The sequence below is a fragment of the Dromiciops gliroides genome, chromosome 1 (assembly GCF_019393635.1).
Source record: "Dromiciops gliroides isolate mDroGli1 chromosome 1, mDroGli1.pri, whole genome shotgun sequence".
NCBI lineage: Eukaryota > Metazoa > Chordata > Mammalia > Microbiotheria > Microbiotheriidae > Dromiciops > Dromiciops gliroides.
Window position 1 is genome coordinate 6,738,890 of NC_057861.1, and position 22,599 is coordinate 6,761,488.

Here is a 22,599-nt window from a genome sequence, read left to right on the forward strand (position 1 = left end):
TGGGTATAGCTGCAAGGTAGCGGAGGTTTCAAATCAGGGTTTCCTTCCCCTAGGCAGGTTGCCTGCCAAGGCTAATGAGCCCCACCTGCCTGAAGCAACTGGTTTTAAGGTGCCAGTGACTCGCCTTTACCCCTTCTCCTGTTAGTGGAAACAGTTCCATGACGAGAAGGCCAGGAGTTGGTCTTCGGTTGTCAGAGGCTATTGGAGACGAATGCTATTGGAGCATTTTATAGAGAGTGAGAGCTTATCCCCACTCCCACCCCAGCATGACAAACCTTTGGATTTGGGGATACAAAGTAAAAAATGAAACAGTCTGTGTGCTCAGACAGTTTCCATTCTTCTAAAGTGATGCTCCCAAGTAAGAAAGGAAAAGTATGTACAAAACAATTTCCAGTGGTGGAGAGAATCTAACGGGAGAGCCAGGAAAGGCCCTGAGCAGAGCTTTGAAAGAAGCCAGGATTTCCAAGAGGTAGGTGAAGTAGGGAGCACATAAGGGGTGTCTTGTACACACTATCTGGGTGACCTTCGGCAAGTCCCCTAAGCTCTCTAAGCCAGTTTCCTTATCTGAAAAATGAAGGAGTTGAACTGCACATTGGGCTGACCACTGGCTTTGAGGTCATAAGACCTGGATTTGAATCCTGCCTCTATCTCTCACTAATCACATAACTTGGGCAAATCACCCAATCACTCTGGGGCTCAGATTTCCTACCTGTAAGAACTCCAGCTCTAGGTCTGGGATTTCATTCTTTCTATTGTATAGAGAAAAATAAAGGGGTCCTTAGGCTCCTCTTCTCTCCTGGACATCTCACCTGGTCTGTGCACCAGTACCAAACAGAAACAAGGTTCATTCCAATGACAATTCCTGGCCATGGGAGTTCACCGGTGATGGGATCCTGGAAAAGGTGGAAGGAGTCTGCTTTGGGCGTGTAGCATTCTGGGTGCAGAGTTACATTGTTTTCTGTGATGACAGATGGGATAGCTTGCATGTACTTCTCAGTGAAGGCCTTATACCCTCCCACTTCTGCAAAAGCTAAAAAAAAAACAAACCAGAAAAAAGTTAAGTCTGAGCCTCCAGTGGGAGCCAAGAGACCACATGAGGTGAACCTGTCCTCGGACCATGTTAAATATGTCCATGGACATGAATGTCATCAACATTCATAATATCCCAAACCTATTATCCTTTCCACCCCTCTCCCTGGCAAAAGCTTTTCCTGATCCCCTCCAGGTTATCCTCCTTCCCACCTCCAATTATCTTGCATCATGCTCACTTGTGGATAAATCATTTTCCTCCAGGAGAATGTAAGCTCTTTTCCGTTTCCCTTTCCATATCCCTGCTTCCTAGTATGGTGTCCAACATGAGATTACAATAGTTCTTCCCTATGATCTTTCTCTAATGGCTTCTTGTCAAGTGGAGGTCAACCCAGACTCTCACAGAGGATAATAGCCAAAGGTAAGATCAGGAAAGTTGTGCTCAGCTAGAAAGCCTGAGAGCTGGCTCAGTGATGGACATTGTGTGTTTGTCATCTGAGAACTTGGACTGAGTTCAGGGAGGCTCAACAACAGTTCCCCCCAACCCCAGATCATCAAAGGGTGTTTGTTTGGTTGGGGGTTTTGTTTTGTTTTTGTTCTAGAAATGCCTACTAATTCCCTTGCAAAGTATGAATGAGTTGTGATCTATATTAGTGTGGGGAGAGGGGGAAAAGTGGATTCCACCAATGAAATCACAGATCTTTGAGGCATTGGCTAATTCTCAGTATTGCATTCCTATTTGCTTAGCACAATGTCCAGTACATAGTAGGTGCTTAATAAATGTTTATTGACTGACTCAGTGATATAGATACAAAAAGAAAGTTTCATCACAGGCCACTGACCTGTTATCTGCTTTGTTAACACTAGACCACTTCCTCAGGACTTCCAAGTACAGAACACTATGAAATCCCACAATAGGGCCCCCACTCAAGCAGAAAGCACACATAATTGGACAAGTTTGACCTAAACCATTTTCTAACTCACAATTAAACTTCCATGGGGACATTCCAATTACCAGTTAAGATAGAAACCACTCCACACTATAAGATAAATCCAATTCCTCAAGGGCTGAGCTGCTTCATTTTTGTCTCTGAATCTACAGTGCCGAGTATACTATAAGGCATATGAGAAGGACCCAGCCTTTCACTGGACTCACATGTGAAGCTTTTCCAGCTCAACAGCACTAAACAGAGTTTGTCTTTCACTGGCAGAGCCTTTAGGGACATAGGGCCACCTCTATGTAATAATAAGTCTTCACAGGAGGAAAATCACAAGCCAGGGAAATAAAAGTTGGATTCTCCAAAGTTGTAGAAGCAGAGTCCTATAGCATCATATAGCCAACAAAATCTAGGACTAGATATTTTTCTGAGTCTCACAACCTCTCATAACTCTCCAAAATAGGGATTATGTGCAAAAGATAAAGCACTTCATCTGTCTCCAATGTGTAGGACACCAAGAACCCATTCAAGACAAAAACTCAATGAATGAACAGAGAAAGCTAATATCAACTCCCATCTCATGCTCACCCAGCACCTCCTCCCTTACCACTCACCAGGCAACAAGGCTGCACAACTCCACTCATAGACTTGCTACAGAACCCCACTCTACCCTCTACCACACTCCTCCATGTTATCAAGGAAAGCCAAGCTGAAGAAATTTGATCATGCTGTAATAGCAGAAAGGGGAAATATTGCAGCATCAAGGAGGGGAGCCACAACAAAGCTTCATCTAAGAGTGGGGCAGAATATGTCTGTGTGTGTGTTTGGGGGTAAGGGCACTCAACTGAACCTGAGAGAAAAGGCAAAACATACAGCAGGGGCAAATTATGTCTTCCCAAAAGTCACTTGGGGCAAAAATTAATGAACTATGAATCAACCAGTGTGGGAAGAAAGTGAGACAGCTTTGAGGATCAGCCCTGAGAGAGATTACCATCAAAGAAAAGAGTCAAAAAGAGAGCAATAAGGGGAAAAGCGGGGAGGGGAGATAAAATGAGATCTCAGGAAGAAGAAAACTCAAGTAAAGTCCTTGAGTAGAAGCAGATTGACCAACAGGGAATATATTAATAACAGAAGGGAAAATGGTCTCCATATTCCAAGATAAGGAAAAATGAACCAACATCTGGTTAATCAGAGGATCCTGTGGATTCCAGAGAAACCATAGAACCCCAGCAGGATGTTCCTGAGTGGTTTAAAAGAGAAAATGTGAAAGAAAAAATGTCCTTAAAATACTATTTTTAAAAAAATTGCACTACAAAAGTAGTTGAGGCTCACTGGTGTAAACTCATGAAATGAGGACAGATGGGAATTGATATGATAACCAGCATCATATGGAACCCATTTTCTGGTTCTTCCAGTTCCTTCCCTGATATTAATAGGTAGGCTTCTGTCCCCTAGGTGGAGCCATTCTGCTGGATACCTCAACTCCAGGACACTTATAACCATCATCTGCCATGCTGTGATAAAATAATGGGATTTAGCAGATACTCAAAGGCCCACCTGGAGATTAATCTAAATTGATCGAATTAAGTGAGAGTGATTGACTGCTGATTAGCCTACTTCAGGTTAACTAGATTGTAATCACACCTGGCTAGCCCTTAAGAAGGTATTGTTCTCAGAAGCTAGACTGTGAACTTAACTCAAGTGGATTTGGATGACACTAACCAATCCAGCTTGAAGCAGTGTGTAAGGACCGCCCATGCTCCGGACCCATAAAAAGCTTCCACAATCAGTTTGCTGGGGAGTTCATGATTGAAGCAGGCTTGTGGTGGAGGATTTGAGGAAGAACCAGACCAGGCTGGAATTCTAGGCTAGATGGGCCTTTTCTTAACTCCATGTGAATACCTGTATGCTTTAATAAATGTTTAATGTCCAAAGACTGGTGCTAAAGATTCTAATTTAAGGCAATTACACAATTTAGATTTTAAACATCACAATGCCCAGGATGGTTTCTGTCTGTTCTAGCCAGACAGTGGTCACACTTAAAAAAGACAGGGCAATCTTCCTGAGTATGGTGTGCAACTGGTGGTGCTGATCACTCTATCGTTACTAAGGCAAGGAAGTCTGTGATATACTGAAGGAAGGTTTCCTCCAAAATGGTAGAAATAAAAATTGTCAGGGCTGTTGAATAGTCCAGTAGTGCCACATGTTATAGTATAGTGCTCTCTACTGCCATCTGCAGACTGAGAAGAGATCCTTCTCCAGAGTGCCTTGGTTGCTCTCTACTGCCATCTCTGGTTCAAATGGGGGAAAGACAAGCTTTGTGGCTTTGTGTCTCCCTGTGAACTGGGCTTTGCCGTGAGATAAGGCTTGGAGCTGATTGGACAAAGCTGAATCTCCTGCTATTTAAAGTTCTGAAGAGTTTCAAAGGTCTCAGGCTTAAGCAGGTAGGACTTTCCCCCTCCTCAGACCCCTGGTAAGGGTGACTGTGAGTGAAAAGAGCTTCAAACTGTTTCCTTGGCTTTAAAGTAGGAGAGGAACAGTTTTGCCCAGCAACAGAATGGGGAGAAGAAGAAGGGGAAGCTAGCAGAGTTGTGATGTATATTGTTCCTGAAGGAATATTAAGATCTGCTATCCAGAGGTTGTGATTTGCCCCAGGTATGCAGCTTTCTCACTCATGTATATACCTGCTAAGTTTCTTTGTGTGTCCATTCTTCTACATAGAGACTGGTATAAATTGGTAAGAGAGTATGGCCGGGGCAGCTAGGTGGCGCAGTGGATAGAGCACCGGCCCTGGAGTCAGGAGGACCTGAGTTCAAATCCGGCCTCAGACACTTAACACTTACTAGCTGTGTGACCCTGGGCAAGTCACTTAACCCCAATTGCCTCACTAAAAAAAAAAAAAAGAGAGAGAGAGAGAGTATGGCCAAGGTTCATGGCTGGATATTTGGTTATTCGTGATTTGTCTTGTCTTGATGAAAAGTTAAGATTATTTCTGCTTTTCTCTTCTATTGAGTAAGTGCTATGATTATTGTTGTATTTGCCTTATTTAGTAAACTTTCTATGTTTAAAAATTTAACAGTAATGGTAAGTAATTTTGTATGAATGGGAAGTATATCTGGTGGTGTTCAGGAGTGTATCACATACACATAAACAGTAGTGTTACTCTTGGGATGGAGATAGAGAGAGAGACAGAAAGAAAGTGAGATAGAGAAAGAGAGACAGAGACAGACAGAGACAGAGAAAGGCTGGCCACCCAACTGGGGACACTGCCCTGACCTACTGAAGTGGATGTAGCAATCCAGCACAAGAAGAAGAGAAACCCTGGGGAGATGTGGGAGTTGAGACCATACATGAGCTACAGCCTAATTTTAGATATGGAGCTAAAAGAAACCTCAGTGGTCTTCCAGTCTAATCCATTCATTTTACAGAAAAGGACACCAAAATAAAGAGAGTCAAGATAACTTGGCGAGGATCACAGAGTTAAATACCAAAGCTGGAATTTGAATCCAAGTCTTCTTGAATCCAGGGCTCTCTACTAGACCACACCACTCTCCATGCTAAAGTGGACTCTTCCTCTCCTGCCCAGAGTCCTTCACTACTAAAATCACAGCTTTCCAGAGAGCAGGAATAGAAAGCCCAGAGGATATGGACAGACAGACAGAGCCAGGAACAGGCTCCCTGGCTCCTGGATCTCATCCAACCCCTCCCCCTGCCTCAGGGCCACCTTCCCTTCCCCAGGGAGGTCCCTGGCCTGGAGTGGCTGTACTTACCATAGCCAGTGAGGATGAAAGAGCCGACCAGCATAATGACTGTCTGCAGGGCGTCAGTGTAAATCACAGATGCCAAGCCACCTGCCGAGGAGAGAAATGAGGACATTTGGATTCCAGGGGAAGGAATCCATTGTAGGAACGATAGAAACCATTGCTGCTTTGATGTTGTCCCTCCCTTTTCTCACCCTCCCTGCAATCCTGGCTCTCTGCCATGGCTTGGGCTCACCTGCCTTAGAGAGTCCTTTAGTTTTATGTCGCTCTGGTTCTCCTCTGCTAACCTACCCAGGTCTTGTCCTAATACTCTGCCACAATGGCCAGGAATCATGTGTGATCTGGAACAGTAGATGTAGCAGTGACCACGGAGTCTAGAGAGACCTGGGTTCAAATCCTGCTTTTGGCCCTTACTAACTTTGTGACCCAGGTAAAGTCACTTAAACTCTGATTATCAGTTTCCTCATCTATAAAAATGAAGATAATAATAACAGTAGCAATTACAAGGACCTGGGTTCAAATGTGTGCTCTATCAAATCAATCAATCAATTCATCAGTAGGCATTTATTAAGCACCTACTGTGGGCTAGGCACTAACCTGTGTGGCCTTGGACAGATATATTCACCTCTACAGACCTCAGTTTCCTCCCTTATAAAATGAAGGAGTCATAAACCAGGACCTCTAAAATCGCTTCTTGCTCCAAATCTATGGTCCCGCCTGTAGTGCCCAACTCACCCAAGGTTGTTGTGAGGCTCAGTAAGACAGTGCGAAGCCCTATGTAACTGTCAGTTGTTGGTATACCATAGAAAACCATTCGGCCCAACCCCCTTATTTTACAGAGGAAGAAACTGAGGTCCAGATAAGGCACTGACCCACCTAAAGCTACCCAAGTAGAGGAGCTGGGATTTGGAACCAAACCGCTTAAATCTAGCCATGTGTTCTTCGCATCATGCTGCAATGCCTGTACCATTTCGGTTGGTGTGACCAAGTGGGGTGGCTCTGGCATGCAGTATCTATCTGTGAGTGAACATGGGAGGGAAGGGGGGAGGGGCAACTTTGTGTGTGTGCATGTGTGTGTGCGCATGCCCACGTGCATGTGTGGTGTTTCTGGGTCCCCTTGAGTGGTCATTCACTTCCTTCCTTGGACTGCACACCCCTGACTCTTCCCATCATTCCTCTAAATTCTTGACCTTTACTCCTTGGCCCTCACCTTCAACCCATAGATGTCCAAAGTCCTGAGCTGCATTCTTTTGGTTTAGGCCAAGTCACAGATGGGGCAAGAGTGGGTGTTTCCAACTTGCAGCATAGACTCATAGCACTGAGCCTAGATGATTTCAGAAGTCACTACAAGCTCTGTAGCCTTTGGCTCACAGATAAGGAGACTCAGGCTTAGAGAAGGATCATCTTGCAAAAGCAGAACCTGGGCATTTCAATCCAGGCTTCCTGCCACCTTCCATTATGCCACCCTGCTTCCTCATCATCTAAATAACAGAAGCACAGAATCTCAGAGCCACAATGGACCTCAGTGGCCACTGAGTCTGATCCATGCCCTAAAGAATACCCACCATAACGTCCCTGACAAGTGACTATTCAATCTCTGCTTGAAGATCTCACTCCCTCTGGAGGCAACTTGCCCTGCCTTGGGGCACCTCTCACAGGTAAAAAGTTCTACCTTCCATTTAGCCCAAATCTGCTTCTTCACAATATCCACTCATTGCTTTTGGTTCTGTCTTGTGGGGCAAAGCATAACAAACCAATCAAAACCCTCTTCTCCATGACATCCTTTCAAATGTTTGAAGTTAGGGATCATGGGCCCCTCAGTCTTCTCCCCTCCAAGCTAAACTCCTCTTGTTCATTCAATGGGGCCTCATGAGGTAGGCACTGTATTGTTTTCCCAAACCAATCCCAAGGAGTCCGGCGGGGGAGTGGGGAGGGGGGCAGATAGAGGGCAATGAGTTAGAGAGAATACCCAGCAGAGGCCAAAGCCTGAAGATTCACCTGAAATAGTGAAGATCCCCGTGATGACCAGTAGGATGAAGATGCCTAGGTAAAGGTCCAACCCAAGGGCCAGTCTGATGAATATGGCTCCAGAAAATATGTCCACCTGAGAATGAGAGAAGATGTTAGGATTGAGGGGTAGGGAGGCTCGTGGCTGCTGAGGAGCTAATGATGACTGGTGATAAAAAAGCTCTATATAAGAGACCTGAACTCTGAGGCAGAGAATCTGGGTCCTGTCCTGGCTGTGCCCCTAGATGTACTGTGCAAGCTTGAGGAAGTCTCTGTCCCTCACTGGGACTCCCTTACCTCATCTGTATGAAGAGGGAGTTAGACCAAGATGATGGAGATGCAATGTGGCATTCTACTGGAAAGCGTACCTCATTTGGAATCAGAAGATTTGACCTTGAAGTCTGGCTTTCTGACTTACTGCCTGGGGGGGGGGGCGGGGTCTTGGCCATTGGCTTCTCCTCTCTGGGCCTTGGTTTTCTCCTCTGTAAAATGGGGAGGTCAGACAAAGATGACTAGAAAGTTGTGGAGTCCAGAGGCTTGAATTGAATTGGGAATCCCAAGACTTGGGTGTGAATCCTGGCTCTGTGACTTTCAGCCTATGGGACTTTTCTCATGTATAAGATAAGGAATTTAGGCCAAGATGATGGGAGAATAGGGGGGGAAGCCCTGAGTTTAGAGGAGGAAGGCCTCACTTTGGATTTTATCTCTACCTGTTACCACCTATGTGACCTTGGGCAAGTCTCTTCCCTTCTAGAAGTCTCAGTTCATTTATTTGTGAAATGAAGGAGTTAAATGTGATGATACTGAAAGCTTTCATTTCCCATGAATGCTTCAACACTTCTAGAATCTGTGATTTTGTCTGTGGGCAGTTTATCTTCCATTCCAGAATGCAGTCCATCTATGCTTCAGTAGACAATCCTTGACAGATTTCTTTGGCCAAAAAAAAAAAGTTCAGTTCTTGTCCATTAGACTTAGAGACTCATAGGTCACCTTCCTGATGTGATAGGGTGTCAGCAGGAGAACTGATAGTCCCTGAAAGAATCAGAAGCAACCCCAGAGGTCATGAGTCCAAAGCCCTTGTTTCCCAGAGGAGGAAAGGGAATCCCTGGGAAGTGGAGTGATTGACTTGCTCATATAGCTGAGGAAGCTCAAATATGTGCCATCTGACTGAGTCTAGCATTCTTTCCGTGACGTCTTAGTGGTCTGTGAATGGGACTTGTGAATTTTTGTTGTTTGGTCATGCCCCCCTCTTTGTGACCCCATTTGGGGTTTTCTTGGCAAAGATACTGGAATAGTTTGTCATTTCCTTCTCTATCTCATTTTATAGATAAGGAAACTGAGGCAAACAGGATACATGACTTGCCCAGTGTAACGATTGGAATAACGCCACCTGCTGGATACTAACTGTAGAAGAGTTCTGCCCATGAAGCGAAGGTCTTTGAGGGCAAGACCAGGAGTCTTTTCTTTGGTATCAGGAAGTGACACGGACTAGTGGGAGGAGGAAGGAGGAGACGGAGGTCTTTCCTCTGGACTCTGGTGGAGAAGGGGGCTAGAAATGTGCTCTCCCTTTAATAGATAGGAATCTAGGCCTTTCTCTCTCTTTACCAAATTCTTATTCTCCTTAATAAATGCTTAAAAGTCTAACTCTTGCTAAGGCTTATAATTTATTGGCGACCACTCATTAGATATTTTAGACAGTTTAGCTAGAATTTTAGCCCTTAACAGATGGCTGACCACGAAGAGGAAAGCTAACCCTCAGTCTTCTTCTGATCTTCTGGTTGGGTAAGAAATTTCCCCTCCCTCTCCCTTTAACTGCTAAGTACTGGTGTACTGGCTGTGTTTTCCTTTAAATTTTTTCGAATGGACCTTTTAAACTCCCTAATTATCCTATTTTTTATTTTAGTCTGTTTAACCAGACAAATGGGACATAAGATCATGTTAATGCTTTGTTTTTGTGGATTTTCTATTTTTCTTTTTATTTTTGTTAAAAGAGCCAGCAACTTACTCACACAAGGAAATATCTCTCCCTCTCCCAACCATGCTTTTTCAGAGAAACCTGAAGAGATTCCCACAGCTTTTCCCAGTTCTAACAGTAATTGTTGCTTTAATTTTGCATGCCTGGAGGCAATGACCCACCCTCTAGAAGCTTTTAATCCCCTAGCACCTGGAGGCAAAGTGGGGAAAGAGGAATCCAGGCCTGAGTTCAAAATCAAGTCTGATTCAAATTGCTCTGGTCCCTCCCCTCCTCTCCAGACCCCACCCTCTACTCCTCCTATGGCCAAGCCCATAGCTTCCCCTGCCTGGGAAGTCCAGAGATCTGATGCGCATGCTCAACTTTTTCTACCTGCATTTGCAGCTTCAGGCTCAGCCCTTCCCCGGCCTGGCTGTGCTTTTGAGACAATCTTAGAATGCTCGTTTTGTTCATAATTTTGCTAACCTGCTTTTGTCTTTAATTAGTAATCTTATAAAGCATTTGTATGGTGAAAAGCCCGACAGACAATATAGAGGGGTTAAAGAAGAAAAACTTAAGCTGAATAAGAATGACAATCAACATAGTTCAAGACTCTGCTTCTTTTGCCATGGAAGGGTATATATTTTACAGAAATGTAGAAGTAAGCAGCAAGGTATTGATATGAGTATTGGGGATTTTAGATATCGGAATCAAGAGTGTTCTGAATTCACTCAGATTATTAATGTCAGTTCAGAGGTTACATAGGATTTCTATACTATTACATATACATTTTGGAATTAATGGTATAGGTTTATTTTCATAGAGATTTTAATGCTTTTGAGATTGTGTCTTATACTTAGTTTCTAAAACAAGGAGAATATTTGTAAAAGCTTTTTATAGTCATGTGATCAAGTTTATATTTTGTAATACTCTTATTAATATTAAGTTCATATTCATTTAGATTTCCCTAGTTTGAATTTCATTGTCTTTTATTATTCCACGTGTATTTTCTTCTATTCATTCATCTATCTAATTTTGAAACATGGTTTTGATTTCATAATACAATGTTAATTCTAGGAGTATTGTGCTCCCATATTCTGAGTTATTTGTTTTTGCTATTTTTTCTCAACTGATTATTTGATCAAACTCTTTAAAGCATTTCCCTGGCAAATTGTTTGCCATGGCAAGTGTAAATTGATTCTAGAAGTATTATTTTTGATAAGCATATTCCAAAAAAAAAGAGGGGAACATTTGTAAAAGTTTTCTTTGAGATTGTGTTGTGCTTTAACTTTTATTTAAATATGTTCAGATTTTTCAAAAAAGTAATTGTATACTAAGTTAAAAAAGGGGTATTATTTGAAATTGTTGCATAATTATATATTGTGTTCTGAGTCAAGATGTATTAACATTTTTTGCAATCATTTATTATCCTCAATTTTTAAATCCATATGAGACTTGGATTATGGGAACTTATCATTTAAGACATTAATTGCCTTTATTTTGAGTTATCAGATGCCAGTTGGCCAAGATGCCATCCAATCACAAGAGGAATACATGCAAGAGCAGACACTGAACTGTCACATGAGGGGAGACATGCATGAAGTCAAGGTATGGCCGAGGGAACAGCTTTTGACTAATGTTGAGGTTGGATTCTCTTGGTTTAATATTTTATTTTATTTTTCCCCACAATATTGTACAGATGGCTGGAAGTATTCATCCCACCCATCTCACTTCTACACCTGGCTTCTATGCTCCCTCCTATATGCCTGATGCCATGGACATCTTAATCCCATGGATCTGATTAAGTCTGACTCAGTTTCCTCCAATATGTTCGGTGGCATGGACGTATATTCCATCCACCTATTTTAAGCCTGGCATACTGTATGGGCAGTACATATTGCTCAAGTGTGGGAATGCTCATATCCCATCATTTCTCTGTTCTTTTATGGTAACCCCCATAATTATCTCAGGTGTCATGATAAATAACAGTGTTGAATTTGGCCTTGACATCTGTTACTAATTATATTAGATTTTAAATTTCTCATAATGGCATGAGGATAATTAGGCAGATGATGCAAAAAGTGATAAAACAAAGATAAAAATTATTTTTATTAATTAATATTGCAGCAATTGTCTTCTCAATTACCCTCCATAAGGGGGGACTATAGTAATATTATAATTTTAAAGAATGTTTCAATTTTTGTTTTATTATATGTTTCATGTGTAACAACTAAGATTATGAATTCCCTTAGACATGTTTTTGAGAACTTTCATTGTTTGATTTGATTATTGACAAAGCTATTTTAAAGTTGTGTTAAGCTCAATTTTGTAGGAAATTTCCTGGCTGATTACCAGTATCCACACATCAACCCCTGAAAAGACTTCCATTCCACGACTACACCTAGAGGACATCTGAGAAAAGACTTTCAGAGACTTTAAATGAACAGTTTTGATTTGTTGTTTTTGTTGTTTTTTTCTCTTTCTGTTATAATATACACCATCTGTAACATGTATTCTCTGCAGAGGCCCTCCCTTTGCAAGACTAATGTCAAAGCGTCGGTTCATGAGGACAAAAAAAATCGCCCCTCTGGACAAAACTTTCCTCTCTTCCTTTTCTATATTGTTGTTCACATATTATTAGTTAGCAATAGTTATTATATTCTTTTTACTGTTCTGTCAAGGAAACATTTTGTTTCTTGAGGAACAACAGGGGGGACTGTAACGATTGGAATAACGCCACCTGCTGGATACTAACTGTAGAAGAGTTCTGCCCATGAAGCGAAGGTCTTTGAGGGCAAGACCAGGAGTCTTTTCTTTGGTATCAGGAAGTGACACGGACTAGTGGGAGGAGGAAGGAGGAGACGGAGGTCTTTCCTCTGGACTCTGGCGGAGAAGGGGGCTAGAAATGTGCTCTCCCTTTAATAGATAGGAATCTAGGCCTTTCTCTCTCTTTACCAAATTCTTATTCTCCTTAATAAATGCTTAAAAGTCTAACTCTTGCTAAATCTTATAATTTATTGGCGACCACTCATTAGATATTTTAGACAGGTCACACAGGTAGTAAGTGTTCCAAGCCTGATTTGAACTCAAGATGAGTCTTCCTGACTCCAGGGCTGCACTCCGTGCTCTATGGCACCACCCAACAGCCCTGGATCTATGCTGCCTTCCTACTGCCCTCCCCACACAAGAGAGAAATGTGCAGAGAATCAGAGGCTCCAGCCTCTCCCTGGAGCTCTGAGATGTTAAGAGGCAGGGTAGTGTGGTGGAGAGAGCTGGGAAGCTTTTGGTTTCAGTCCATCTCCCATGAGTCATGAGGAAGGTGTGAGCAGTGGGGGTGGCCTGGGCTCCTGACTCAACTTGATATTCTCTGGGTTTTGGCCAAAGGCTAATCCAGCTCAGAAAATTAAAACATTGTGCTTAGAAGCTCATCGCCAGTCCCTCCACCCCCCAGTTATCACTGCTCTTTGAAATATCCATTAGCAACCAGAGCATTTGTAAGAGTTCTCCATGTCTTGGGAGATAAGATTCCTACTTTTGTTTCCCAACTCTGAATGTCAAAACAGAAAGAAAAACAAAGCTTAGAGGTCATCACGTGCCAGCTCCACATTCTATAGAAGAAACTGAGTCTGAGAGAGATGCAATGACTTGGTCAAGGTTACACAGCCAATGAGTGACAGAGTCACAATTTTAAGTTTTAAGTCTTCAGGCCCCAAGCTCAAGGGCTCTGGTCCAGTAACTTCATCATTCAATTTACTCCCAAATAATATCACCTTTTATTCTGTTTACTTTGTGTGACTTTAGATGAATTAACTTTCCCACTCTAAGCCTATTTCCTCAGCTATTAAAGGACAGGGTTGGACCCAATGAACTCTTAGCTTGTTGCCAGTTCTAGGATGATGCTGTGAAAAGGTTAGAGTCACATTTGAATTTTTGGTTTAATTAGTAAACCAAATGAAATTCTCTTATCACCCAGGGCAGGAAAAAAACCCCATGAACAAAAGGTCATGTCTTTGAAATGAATAGCTATTGGGAACTTCCATCTGTGTGGCTGGCACTCCAACATTATCAGTGGGGAGCCTCACCCTGCCTATCCACTCTTCTCTCACCCTCCTCCCCAATATGAACCCAAGGCCCCAAGCAGGCTAAGCACCTCCCTATTTCTATTACTCCCCATTCTGGCTGACTCCCACCTCCGCGTCTTTGTTCATGCTGTTTACCCCCAAGGGACTTGTTAACATGAATTTGTGGATCACCTGGATTTGATGGAGGTACCTTACTATCCAAATGGATTTTATGAGACCCTGGAAAATGCCCTTTGGCTAAAACTTCAGGCTGAACCCAGATAGCTAGCAGATAAGTCCCTATTTACTAACTTCTCTCCCCAAGAGAGTAAACAAATCAAAATGCCCCTTTGACTACACTTCAACTAATGAGTCCTCATTCACTATCTTTCCCCCAAAGAGTAAATAGAGCAAATACCCAGACATCCTTGTCCTTGGTAAACCCTTCCTGTGTCTTTAAGCTGCCTGTTATAGTATTTGCTTTAGGTTAATTTGTATCATGTTAATGAAACTGGCATCACCCTGTAACCAGTAAGCAAGAAACCTTTAAAACCCTTAGAAAGAAGGGGAGCTTTGAGCTTCTCTCTTAGGAGGGCAGTTTCCACATCATCATGTGTTATGTATTTCTTCTTGGGACAAAATATTAAATTGATATTATGTTTTTTCTGTCTGTCTCTGATCTGGTTTTGTCTTGTAGGAGATATTAAATTCTCTGATCTGGTTCTTAACAATGTTCTCTGATCTGTTATTATATTTCACAAGAGGACAGGTATGGGAATAAAATGTAGGAGATATTACAAGATATTATAATTTCTCTGGTCTGTTTATTGATTCTGTTTGTAGGAGACAGGCAGATACAAAAGCTATATTTTAATATTCTACAGGCTTCAGAGGACCGACTTGTCCTTTGTCCTGAGAGGCACAAAATGGGGAAGGGCACAAGCTTCCACTTTGCTCAGAATGTCCACTTTTGCTCTCCCCTCTCTCCCTATTCAAATCCTACCACCTATGCTGTTTCAAGTCTCACCTCTGCCCAGAATAACAGAGAGCAAGGATTCATGGGACCTCAGCAGACACTGAGTCCAACCCATAAACCAGGGGTTCTTGATCTGGGGCCCATGAATGATGATGATGATGATAGATAGACAGATAGGTAGGTAGATGATAGATAGATAGATAGACAGACAATAGATAGATAGATAGATAGATAGATAGATAGATAGATAGATAGATAGATAGATAGATAGATAGATAGGAGATAGGTAGGTAGGTAGATAGATGATGGAGAGATAGGCTGATACAGAGATGGATAGATAGATGAGAGAGGATTCAATTTTGACACGATCGTTTTCCTTTGTAATCTTATACATTGAACTTGAGTCTGAGAAGGGATCCCGAGGCTTCACCAGACTGGACTGCCCAAGGGGTCCATAGGACCAAGAAGATTGAGCCCCTGCCATGCCTTAATGAGAACCCCCATTTCAATGTACCCTCCAAGTGCTCCCCTAGGTTCTGCCTGAAAACACCCTATTCCCTTTGGGAGGCAGTTACCCCCTACATCACCCTAGCAACTACCTCTCTAACTTCCTCCTATTCTTCCTGCTTTCACCCACTGGGCCAAGCTGAACAAGGTTAATGCTTTTTCTGTCTGTCAAATAAGCATACTCATTATCTCCTCCAATAAAGCATAAGTTCTTTGAGGGCAAGAACTGTTCCATTTCTGTCTCTGTGGCCCTAGTGTCGAGCACATATACCCTGTATGCATGTGACTAGGGCAGAAGTGAGAGAGGTTATCACTGCCACCTCTTTTTTTTGTTTTTTTGTTTTTACTTTTTTATTAATTTTGAACTTAAACATAAAAAGAATATTTCTATGTACACAGAACAACATAAAGAGAGGAGTTGATATAAAACTATGAATTTCCATTTCAGACTGGTTTTTTCAAAGCTACCCTACTTTTCTGTGCTTCCTTCTAAATTTTCTTTTGTTCTCTGCCATGTACTTTTTTCCTCTCTCTCCCCTACATGCTAGAGAAGGCTACAATTAAATACAAATATATACGTATATATGCACATATACACATATATAATATACATACACACACATATACATAATATGCCTATACTATATGTATGTGTGTATATCTATATACACATATGTGTGTATGCACACACACACAGTTATCCCTTCCATATTGCAACTTTCCCTGTCATAGTTTTCATATATCATGGGTCAGCATAATAAATTAAATGGGAATTTGGGGGGAGTTCTGCAGAAGATGCAGATGATAAGTGAAGGCCAACAGATGACACAGAAAAAGTTTAGAAACTCAGAAATGCATAAAATATATGTGTGGCATTATATAATATTTTATCTTTTAATACCATAATAATTCAGATTTCTTTTCTGGTATGAAGGGAAGGCCAAAAAATTTTACAAGGATTTTCCAGATCACAGAGGTGCCATGCCCCTAACCCCCATGATGTGGAAGGGAAAACTATATATACATATATTTTATATATACATACACACACTTATATACATATATATATATATATATATATAAATGTATGCATGTATATGTATGTGTGTGTGTATAACCATATTATACATACTTTTATTTATCAATTCTTTCTCTGGAGGTGGATAGGTCCTTTGTAGTTAGTTTGAATATTTATGATACTCTAGATGAATTAGTCATTCAGAGTTCTTTGAACAATTACTGTTATGTATATAATGTTTTCTTGGTTCTTCTCATGTCATGTAAGTGTTTCCATGTTCTTATAAGATCAACCTGCTCATAGGTGGAGCCAAGATAGTGGAGAAAAGCCAGGAAGTTGCTTGAGTTCTCCCCCATCTATCTAAGAAACAACATTAAATCAAGCCTCTAACTAAATTCTGGAGTGACAGAATCCACAAAAAGATGGAATGGATGGGCAGCTAGGTGGTGCAGTGGATAGAGCACCGGCCCTGGAGTCAGGAGTACCTGAGTTCAAATCTGGCCTCAGACACTTAACACTTACTAGCTGTGTGACCCTGGGCAAGTCACTTAACCCCAATTGCCTCACTTAAAAAAAAATATGGAGTGGAAAACAAATAAAAGCCCTAATCATGGAAAGCTACTGTGGCAATGGAAAATCAAAACACAAACTCATAAGAAGACAACAATGCCAAAATGTCTACATGTGAAGTCTCAAAGAGGAATATGAATTGGTCTCAAGCCCAAAAAGCCCTCTTGGAAGATCTCTAAAATTTTTTTTAAGTGAGGCAATTGGGGTTAAGTGACTTGCCCAGGGTCACACAGCTAGTAAGTGTTAAGTGTCTGAGGCCGGATTTGAACTCAGGTACTCCTGACTCCTGGGCCAGTGCCCTATCCACTGCATCCTAAAAAATTTTTTAAATCACATAAGAGAGGTAAAAGAAAAATGGAAAAAGAAATGAGAGCTGTACAAGAGAATCATGAAAAAAGAGTCAACAGCTTTGAAAAGAAAGATGAAGAAAACAACTCCTTAAAGAGTAGAATTGGCCAAATTGAGAAGGAAATGCAAAAACTAACTGAAGAAAATAATTCGTTAAAAATTAGAATTAGACAAGTGAAAGCTGATGACTGTATGAGACATCAAGAATCAGTTAAACAAAACTGAAAGAATGAAAAAATAGAAGAAAATGTAAAATACTTCATTGCAAAAACGACGGATCTGGAAAACAGATTCAAGAGGGATAATTTAAGAATCACTGGACTACCTGAAAACCATGATAAAAAAGGGGACCTGGACAGCATCATTCAAGAAATTACCAAGAAAAACTGCCCCAGTAGTCTAGAAGCAGAAGGTAAAATAGTAATTGAAAGAATCAACCAATCATTTACTGGAAGAGATCCAAAAATGAAAATTCCAAGGAACATTGTAGCTAAATGCCAGAACTCTCAGGTCAAGGGAAAAATACTACAAACAGCCAGAAACAATTGAAATATCCAAGAGCCACAGTCAGGATTACACAGGACTTGGTAGCTTCTACATGAAAGGATCATAGATTTTGGAATATGATCTTCCAGAAGGCAAAGGAACTTGGATTACAACCAAGAATCAACTACTCAGGGGTGGCTAGGTGGCACAGTGGATAGAGCACTGGCCCTGGAGTCAGGAGTATCTGAGTTCAAATCCGGCCTCAGACACTTAACACTTACTAGCTGTGTGACCCTGGGCAAGTCACTTAACCCCAATTGCCTCACTTAAAAAAAAAAAAAGAATCAACTACCCAGCAAAATTGAGCATAATCTTTTAGGGGGAAATGGAAATTCAACTAAATTGGGAACTTTCTAACTTTCCTGATGAAAAGACAAGAGCTGAAAAGAAAAATCAATCTTCAAATACAAGACTCAAGAGAAGCATAAAAAGTTAAACAGGAAATAAAAAGCAGTTATTCAATAAGGCTAAACTGTTTACATCCCTACATGGGAAAATTACATTTGTAACTCTTAAGAACTATCTCCATTTGGACATTTTATAATGAGTATACATAGACAGAGCATGTGGGTATTAGTTGACATTGGTGTGATGATATAAAAAACTGAGGGGTAAAAAAAATTATTGTACTGGGAGAAACGAAAGGGAGAGGCAAAATGGGATAAATTATATCACATGAAGAAGCACAAAACACTTATTATAGTAGAGGGAAAGGAAGGAGTGTGTGGGGGTAGGTGGGGTAAGCATTGTTTGAATCGTACTCTCATTGGATTTGGCTCAAAGAGACAATAATATACAAACATAGTTGGGTATAGAAATCTATGATACCTGGAAGTTCTGGGGCAGAGCTAAGATGGTGGAGGAAGGCAGTGAGCTCTTGAACTCACAACACAATCGCTCCAAAAAAAGCTCCAAATAATGCCATAGGACAATTCCTGGAACAGCAAAATCCACAGAAGAACATACTGAAATCATTTTCCAACCAAAGATGGCTTAGAAGGTCAGAAGGAGGGGGCTGCTATGCTGAGGCATGAGTGAAGCCCAACCCTACAGTCATGCTGGCACAGATCCAGTCTCAGGCAGGTCAAGCCTGGGAAGAAGATCCCCAGAGTCTCTGAATCAGCTGCAGCACCAGCGTCATCTGGAACTAAGCTCACGATCTGGTGAGCGGGCTGAGCTCTTGGCAGGGGTGAGATTACAGGGGTCTCTGCTGGTGCTGAGATGGAACTTGGGTTTTTCACCCCTGCTGGGAATAAGGAAGTAGGCTTGAGTAGCAGTGGCCCAGGTCGGGGAAGGGCACAGGCTCGTTGGAGCTAACAACCACAGAACACAAAGTTTTGCTGTCTGGTTAATTAGCAAGTTGGCCTGGGGTTATCAACAGATCAAGGAACAGGCCAGGTGAGTGAAAAACCTGTCCCTCCTTAAATCATACCACCCGGGACTCCCAGAAATCTATGATACTATATAAGGCAGTAGTAGGGGAAGGGAAAAAGAAAAAGGACTGTTGGTAGAAGGGAGGGTAGATTTAGGGAAGCAATGGTCAGAAGAAAAACATTGATTTGGAAGGACAGAGTGAAAGGAAAGAAAAGAGTATAAACAGGGGTAAACAGGATGGAGGGAAATACACAGTAATCATATTGTTGTTGCTTTTTGTCCTTTGTTCACTAAGAGGACCATGACATCAGGAGGCGATGTCATGATTTTCAGTGAATTGGATTTAAGTGAGGGAAGACTGTGCAGTCACCAGCCTCACTCTCTCCTCCAGAGTCATCTGGGTGGCAAGATATACATCAGGACACCTGGAGATGGCCCCAGATGTTTAAGGCAATTGGGGTTAAGTGACTTGCTTGGGGTCACACAGCTAGTAGTATAAAGTGTCTGAGACTAGATTTTAATTTAGGTCCTCCTGACTCCAGAGCCAGTGTGCTATCCAGTTCACCACATAGCTGCCCCATAGTGATTATAACTATGAATGTGAATATCATGAACTGTCCCATAAAGCAGAAGTGGATAACAGAATAAATTAAAAACCAAAATCCTACCATATGTTGTTTACAAGAAACACATTTGAAGCAGAGACACATAGAAAGTAAAGGTAGAGGGCTGGAGTAGCATAAATTATTCTTCAACTGGAATTTTTTTAAAAGCAGAGGTAGCAATCATGATCTCAGACAAAGCAAAAGCAAAAATAAATCTAATTGAAGAGATTAGGAAACTGTATCTTTTTTTTTTTTTTTTTGGTGAGGCAATTGGGGTTAAGTGACTTGCCCAGGGTCACACAGGTAGTTAAGTATTAAGTGTCTGAGACCGGACTTGTACTAAGGTACTCCTGACTCCAAGGCCAGTACTCTATCCACTGCACCACCTAGCTGCCCCAGGAAACTGTATCTTGCTAAAAGGTACCATAGACAATGAAGTAATATCAGTACTAAACATATATGCACCAAATCGTATAGCATCTAAATTTCTAAAGGAGAAGTTAAATAAGTTACAGGAAGAAATAGATAGTAAAACTATATTAGTGGGTAATCTCACCCCTCTTGGAACTAAATAAATCTAGCCACAAAATAAATAAGAAACAAATTAAGGAAGTTGATATAATTTTAGAAAAGTTAGATGTAATAGATCTCTGGAGAAAATTGAATTTGATAGAAAAGAATATACTTTTTTCTCAGTGGTATATAACACCTACAGAAAAATTGACCATGTATTAGAGCATTAAAAACCTCACAATCAAATGCAGAAAGGCAGAAATATGAAATGCACCCTTTTCAGATCATGATGCAATAAAACTGCATGTAATAAAGGGCCATGGAAAGATAGATTAAAAATTAATTGGTGTGGTAAAAATTATTTGTGGTATAGGCAGCTTTTGAAGGACCTCCCCTTTTGGGGGAGAAAAGATTGAACGCTCCCTGAAGGGAGGTTAAAGGGCACTTCCGGAATACTAAGCTCTAGAGTCACTTCTGGAACGCTAGTTCACTCTCTAGGTCTGGTGACTGGGGTCCTGGTGGCGAGTGCTGGTTTTCCGTCTGGCGGGCTGTTCAGGCTTGGGTGAGTTAATGATGGAAAACCCTAAATTCCTTTGAACTAGCTTAATTGGAAATCAGTCTGGGGTTGCATAGGTTAAGTTTAGAGTTAATAATATTCATCTGTATTTCTATTTTCCTATTTCCTTATCTTTGATTTTTTATTAGTTTCACCTTTGTTGTTTAATTAATTCCCAAGTAATAAAATCGGATCCTTTTGTGAACTAAAGCTTAGAGTCTCCTTTCTTATTGGCTTGGGAGAAATATCAAAAAAGGTCAATTCAGAGGGGAGGATAAACCTTAAAGGTCCCTCATATTTTCAGGACCCCAATATTAAGGCGAGTCACCCAAATAACGCTCAGTATATCAAATTTTGGCCCTCACATTGGAAACGAAATAATTTAATTCTAAAGAATGAGTGGGTCCTGCTTGTCTAGGGGAGGGGGAAGGGAGGGGACAGAGGGAGAAAAATTTGAAATTGGAAATCATAAAAACAAATGTTGAAAACTATCTCTGCATGTAACTGGAAAATAATAAAATACTTTTTAAAAAAAAAAATGAGGGGCAGCTAGGTGGCGCAGTGGGTAGAGCACCGGCCCTGGATTCAGGAGTACCTGAGTTCAAATCCGACCTCAGACACTTAACACTTACTAGCTGTGTGACCCTGGGCAAGTCACTTAACCCCAATTGCCTCACTAAAAAAAATTGGAAAAAAAAAAAAAAAGAATGAGTGGGTCAAACAAGAAATCATAGAAATAACCAATAATTTCATCAAAGAGAATGACAATAATGAGACAACATACAAAACTTTATGAGATGCAGCCAAAGCAGTACTCAGGGAAATTTTTAAAAATCTCTTAATGCTTACATCAATAAAATAGAGAAAAGAGCAGATCAATGAATTGGGCATGCAACTAAAATACCTAGAAAAAGAACAAATTACAATCAACCAGCTCACCCTTTCTCATAGCACAACAGTATTCTATCACAATCATGTACCATAACTTGTTTAGCCTTTCTCCAATTGAAGGGTTTCAACCAATATGATAGGTCTAAGACCCAGCTGCCTTCTTACCCTGTAATGTTACATTGCTCTTTCGTAAAGCAATAAAATTGAACTAGATGGCCTCTAACATCCCTTAAGATCTGACTAGCTGCATGACACAATGGAAATCATTTGGCTTCTCTAGACCTGTTTCCCATCTGTAAAGTCAGGGGATTGGACTAGATGGCCTTTTAACTCTGACATTCTATGAGACTAGAAATGCCCAGACACAAATGCCCAGGCAGTAATCTAGTCATTCAAGAAGAGAAGACCTTAGTGCCAACTGAAGTTATCCTTTGACATTCCTTTTCAGTCTAGGAGTAGAAATCAAATCCTTCTTCTGATGGACAATTTACCCTCTACAAAGCCTTCAGCTATTACTGGAGTCTTCCCTTCCTGTCTAGGCCATGTGCTTGGGCATCTACAGACTTATAGATTGTCAGAGCTAAAAGGAACCTTAGAGTCCACCTAATGGAGTCCCTTCATTTACAGATGGTGAAACTGAGGCCCAAAGAGACCAACTGACTTCCTCTATGGCACACATCTAGTAAGTATTAAAGCTAGCATTCAAACTTGGGGCCTTTGCCTCTATATCTAATAAACTCTCCACTCTAGCCCACCCCTACCTATATTTAATTTACTGTTCTATTATGTCATATTGTCTCATATTGCAATTTGATCACACGATGTATGAAAGTCCCATCTTTTCCACCAGACTGAAAACTGCCTAAGGGTAGAAGCTGTGCCTTATTTTTCTTGTGAACTCCTAACACTAACACCCCCAAATTTGCTCCCAGTTGTGTCTAGTGCAAT

The 22,599-nt window shown here is 41.3% G+C and overlaps 1 protein-coding gene across 3 annotated transcripts in view; it reads right to left on the minus strand.

The window, feature by feature from the left end:
* The window catches only part of LOC122736944 (solute carrier family 5 member 4-like), a 57,514-nt gene that overhangs the window by 17,300 nt on the left and 17,615 nt on the right, over window positions 1-22,599 (minus strand). For all 3 annotated transcript variants that reach the window (XM_043979342.1, XM_043979343.1, XM_043979344.1), the window contains exons 6-8: window positions 7,727-7,832; window positions 5,738-5,818; window positions 810-1,030 (exon numbers count right to left, since the gene is read on the minus strand). In XM_043979342.1, the coding sequence (XP_043835277.1) occupies window positions 810-1,030; window positions 5,738-5,818; window positions 7,727-7,832 (408 nt within the window). The remainder of the gene's footprint in view (window positions 1-809; window positions 1,031-5,737; window positions 5,819-7,726; window positions 7,833-22,599) is intronic.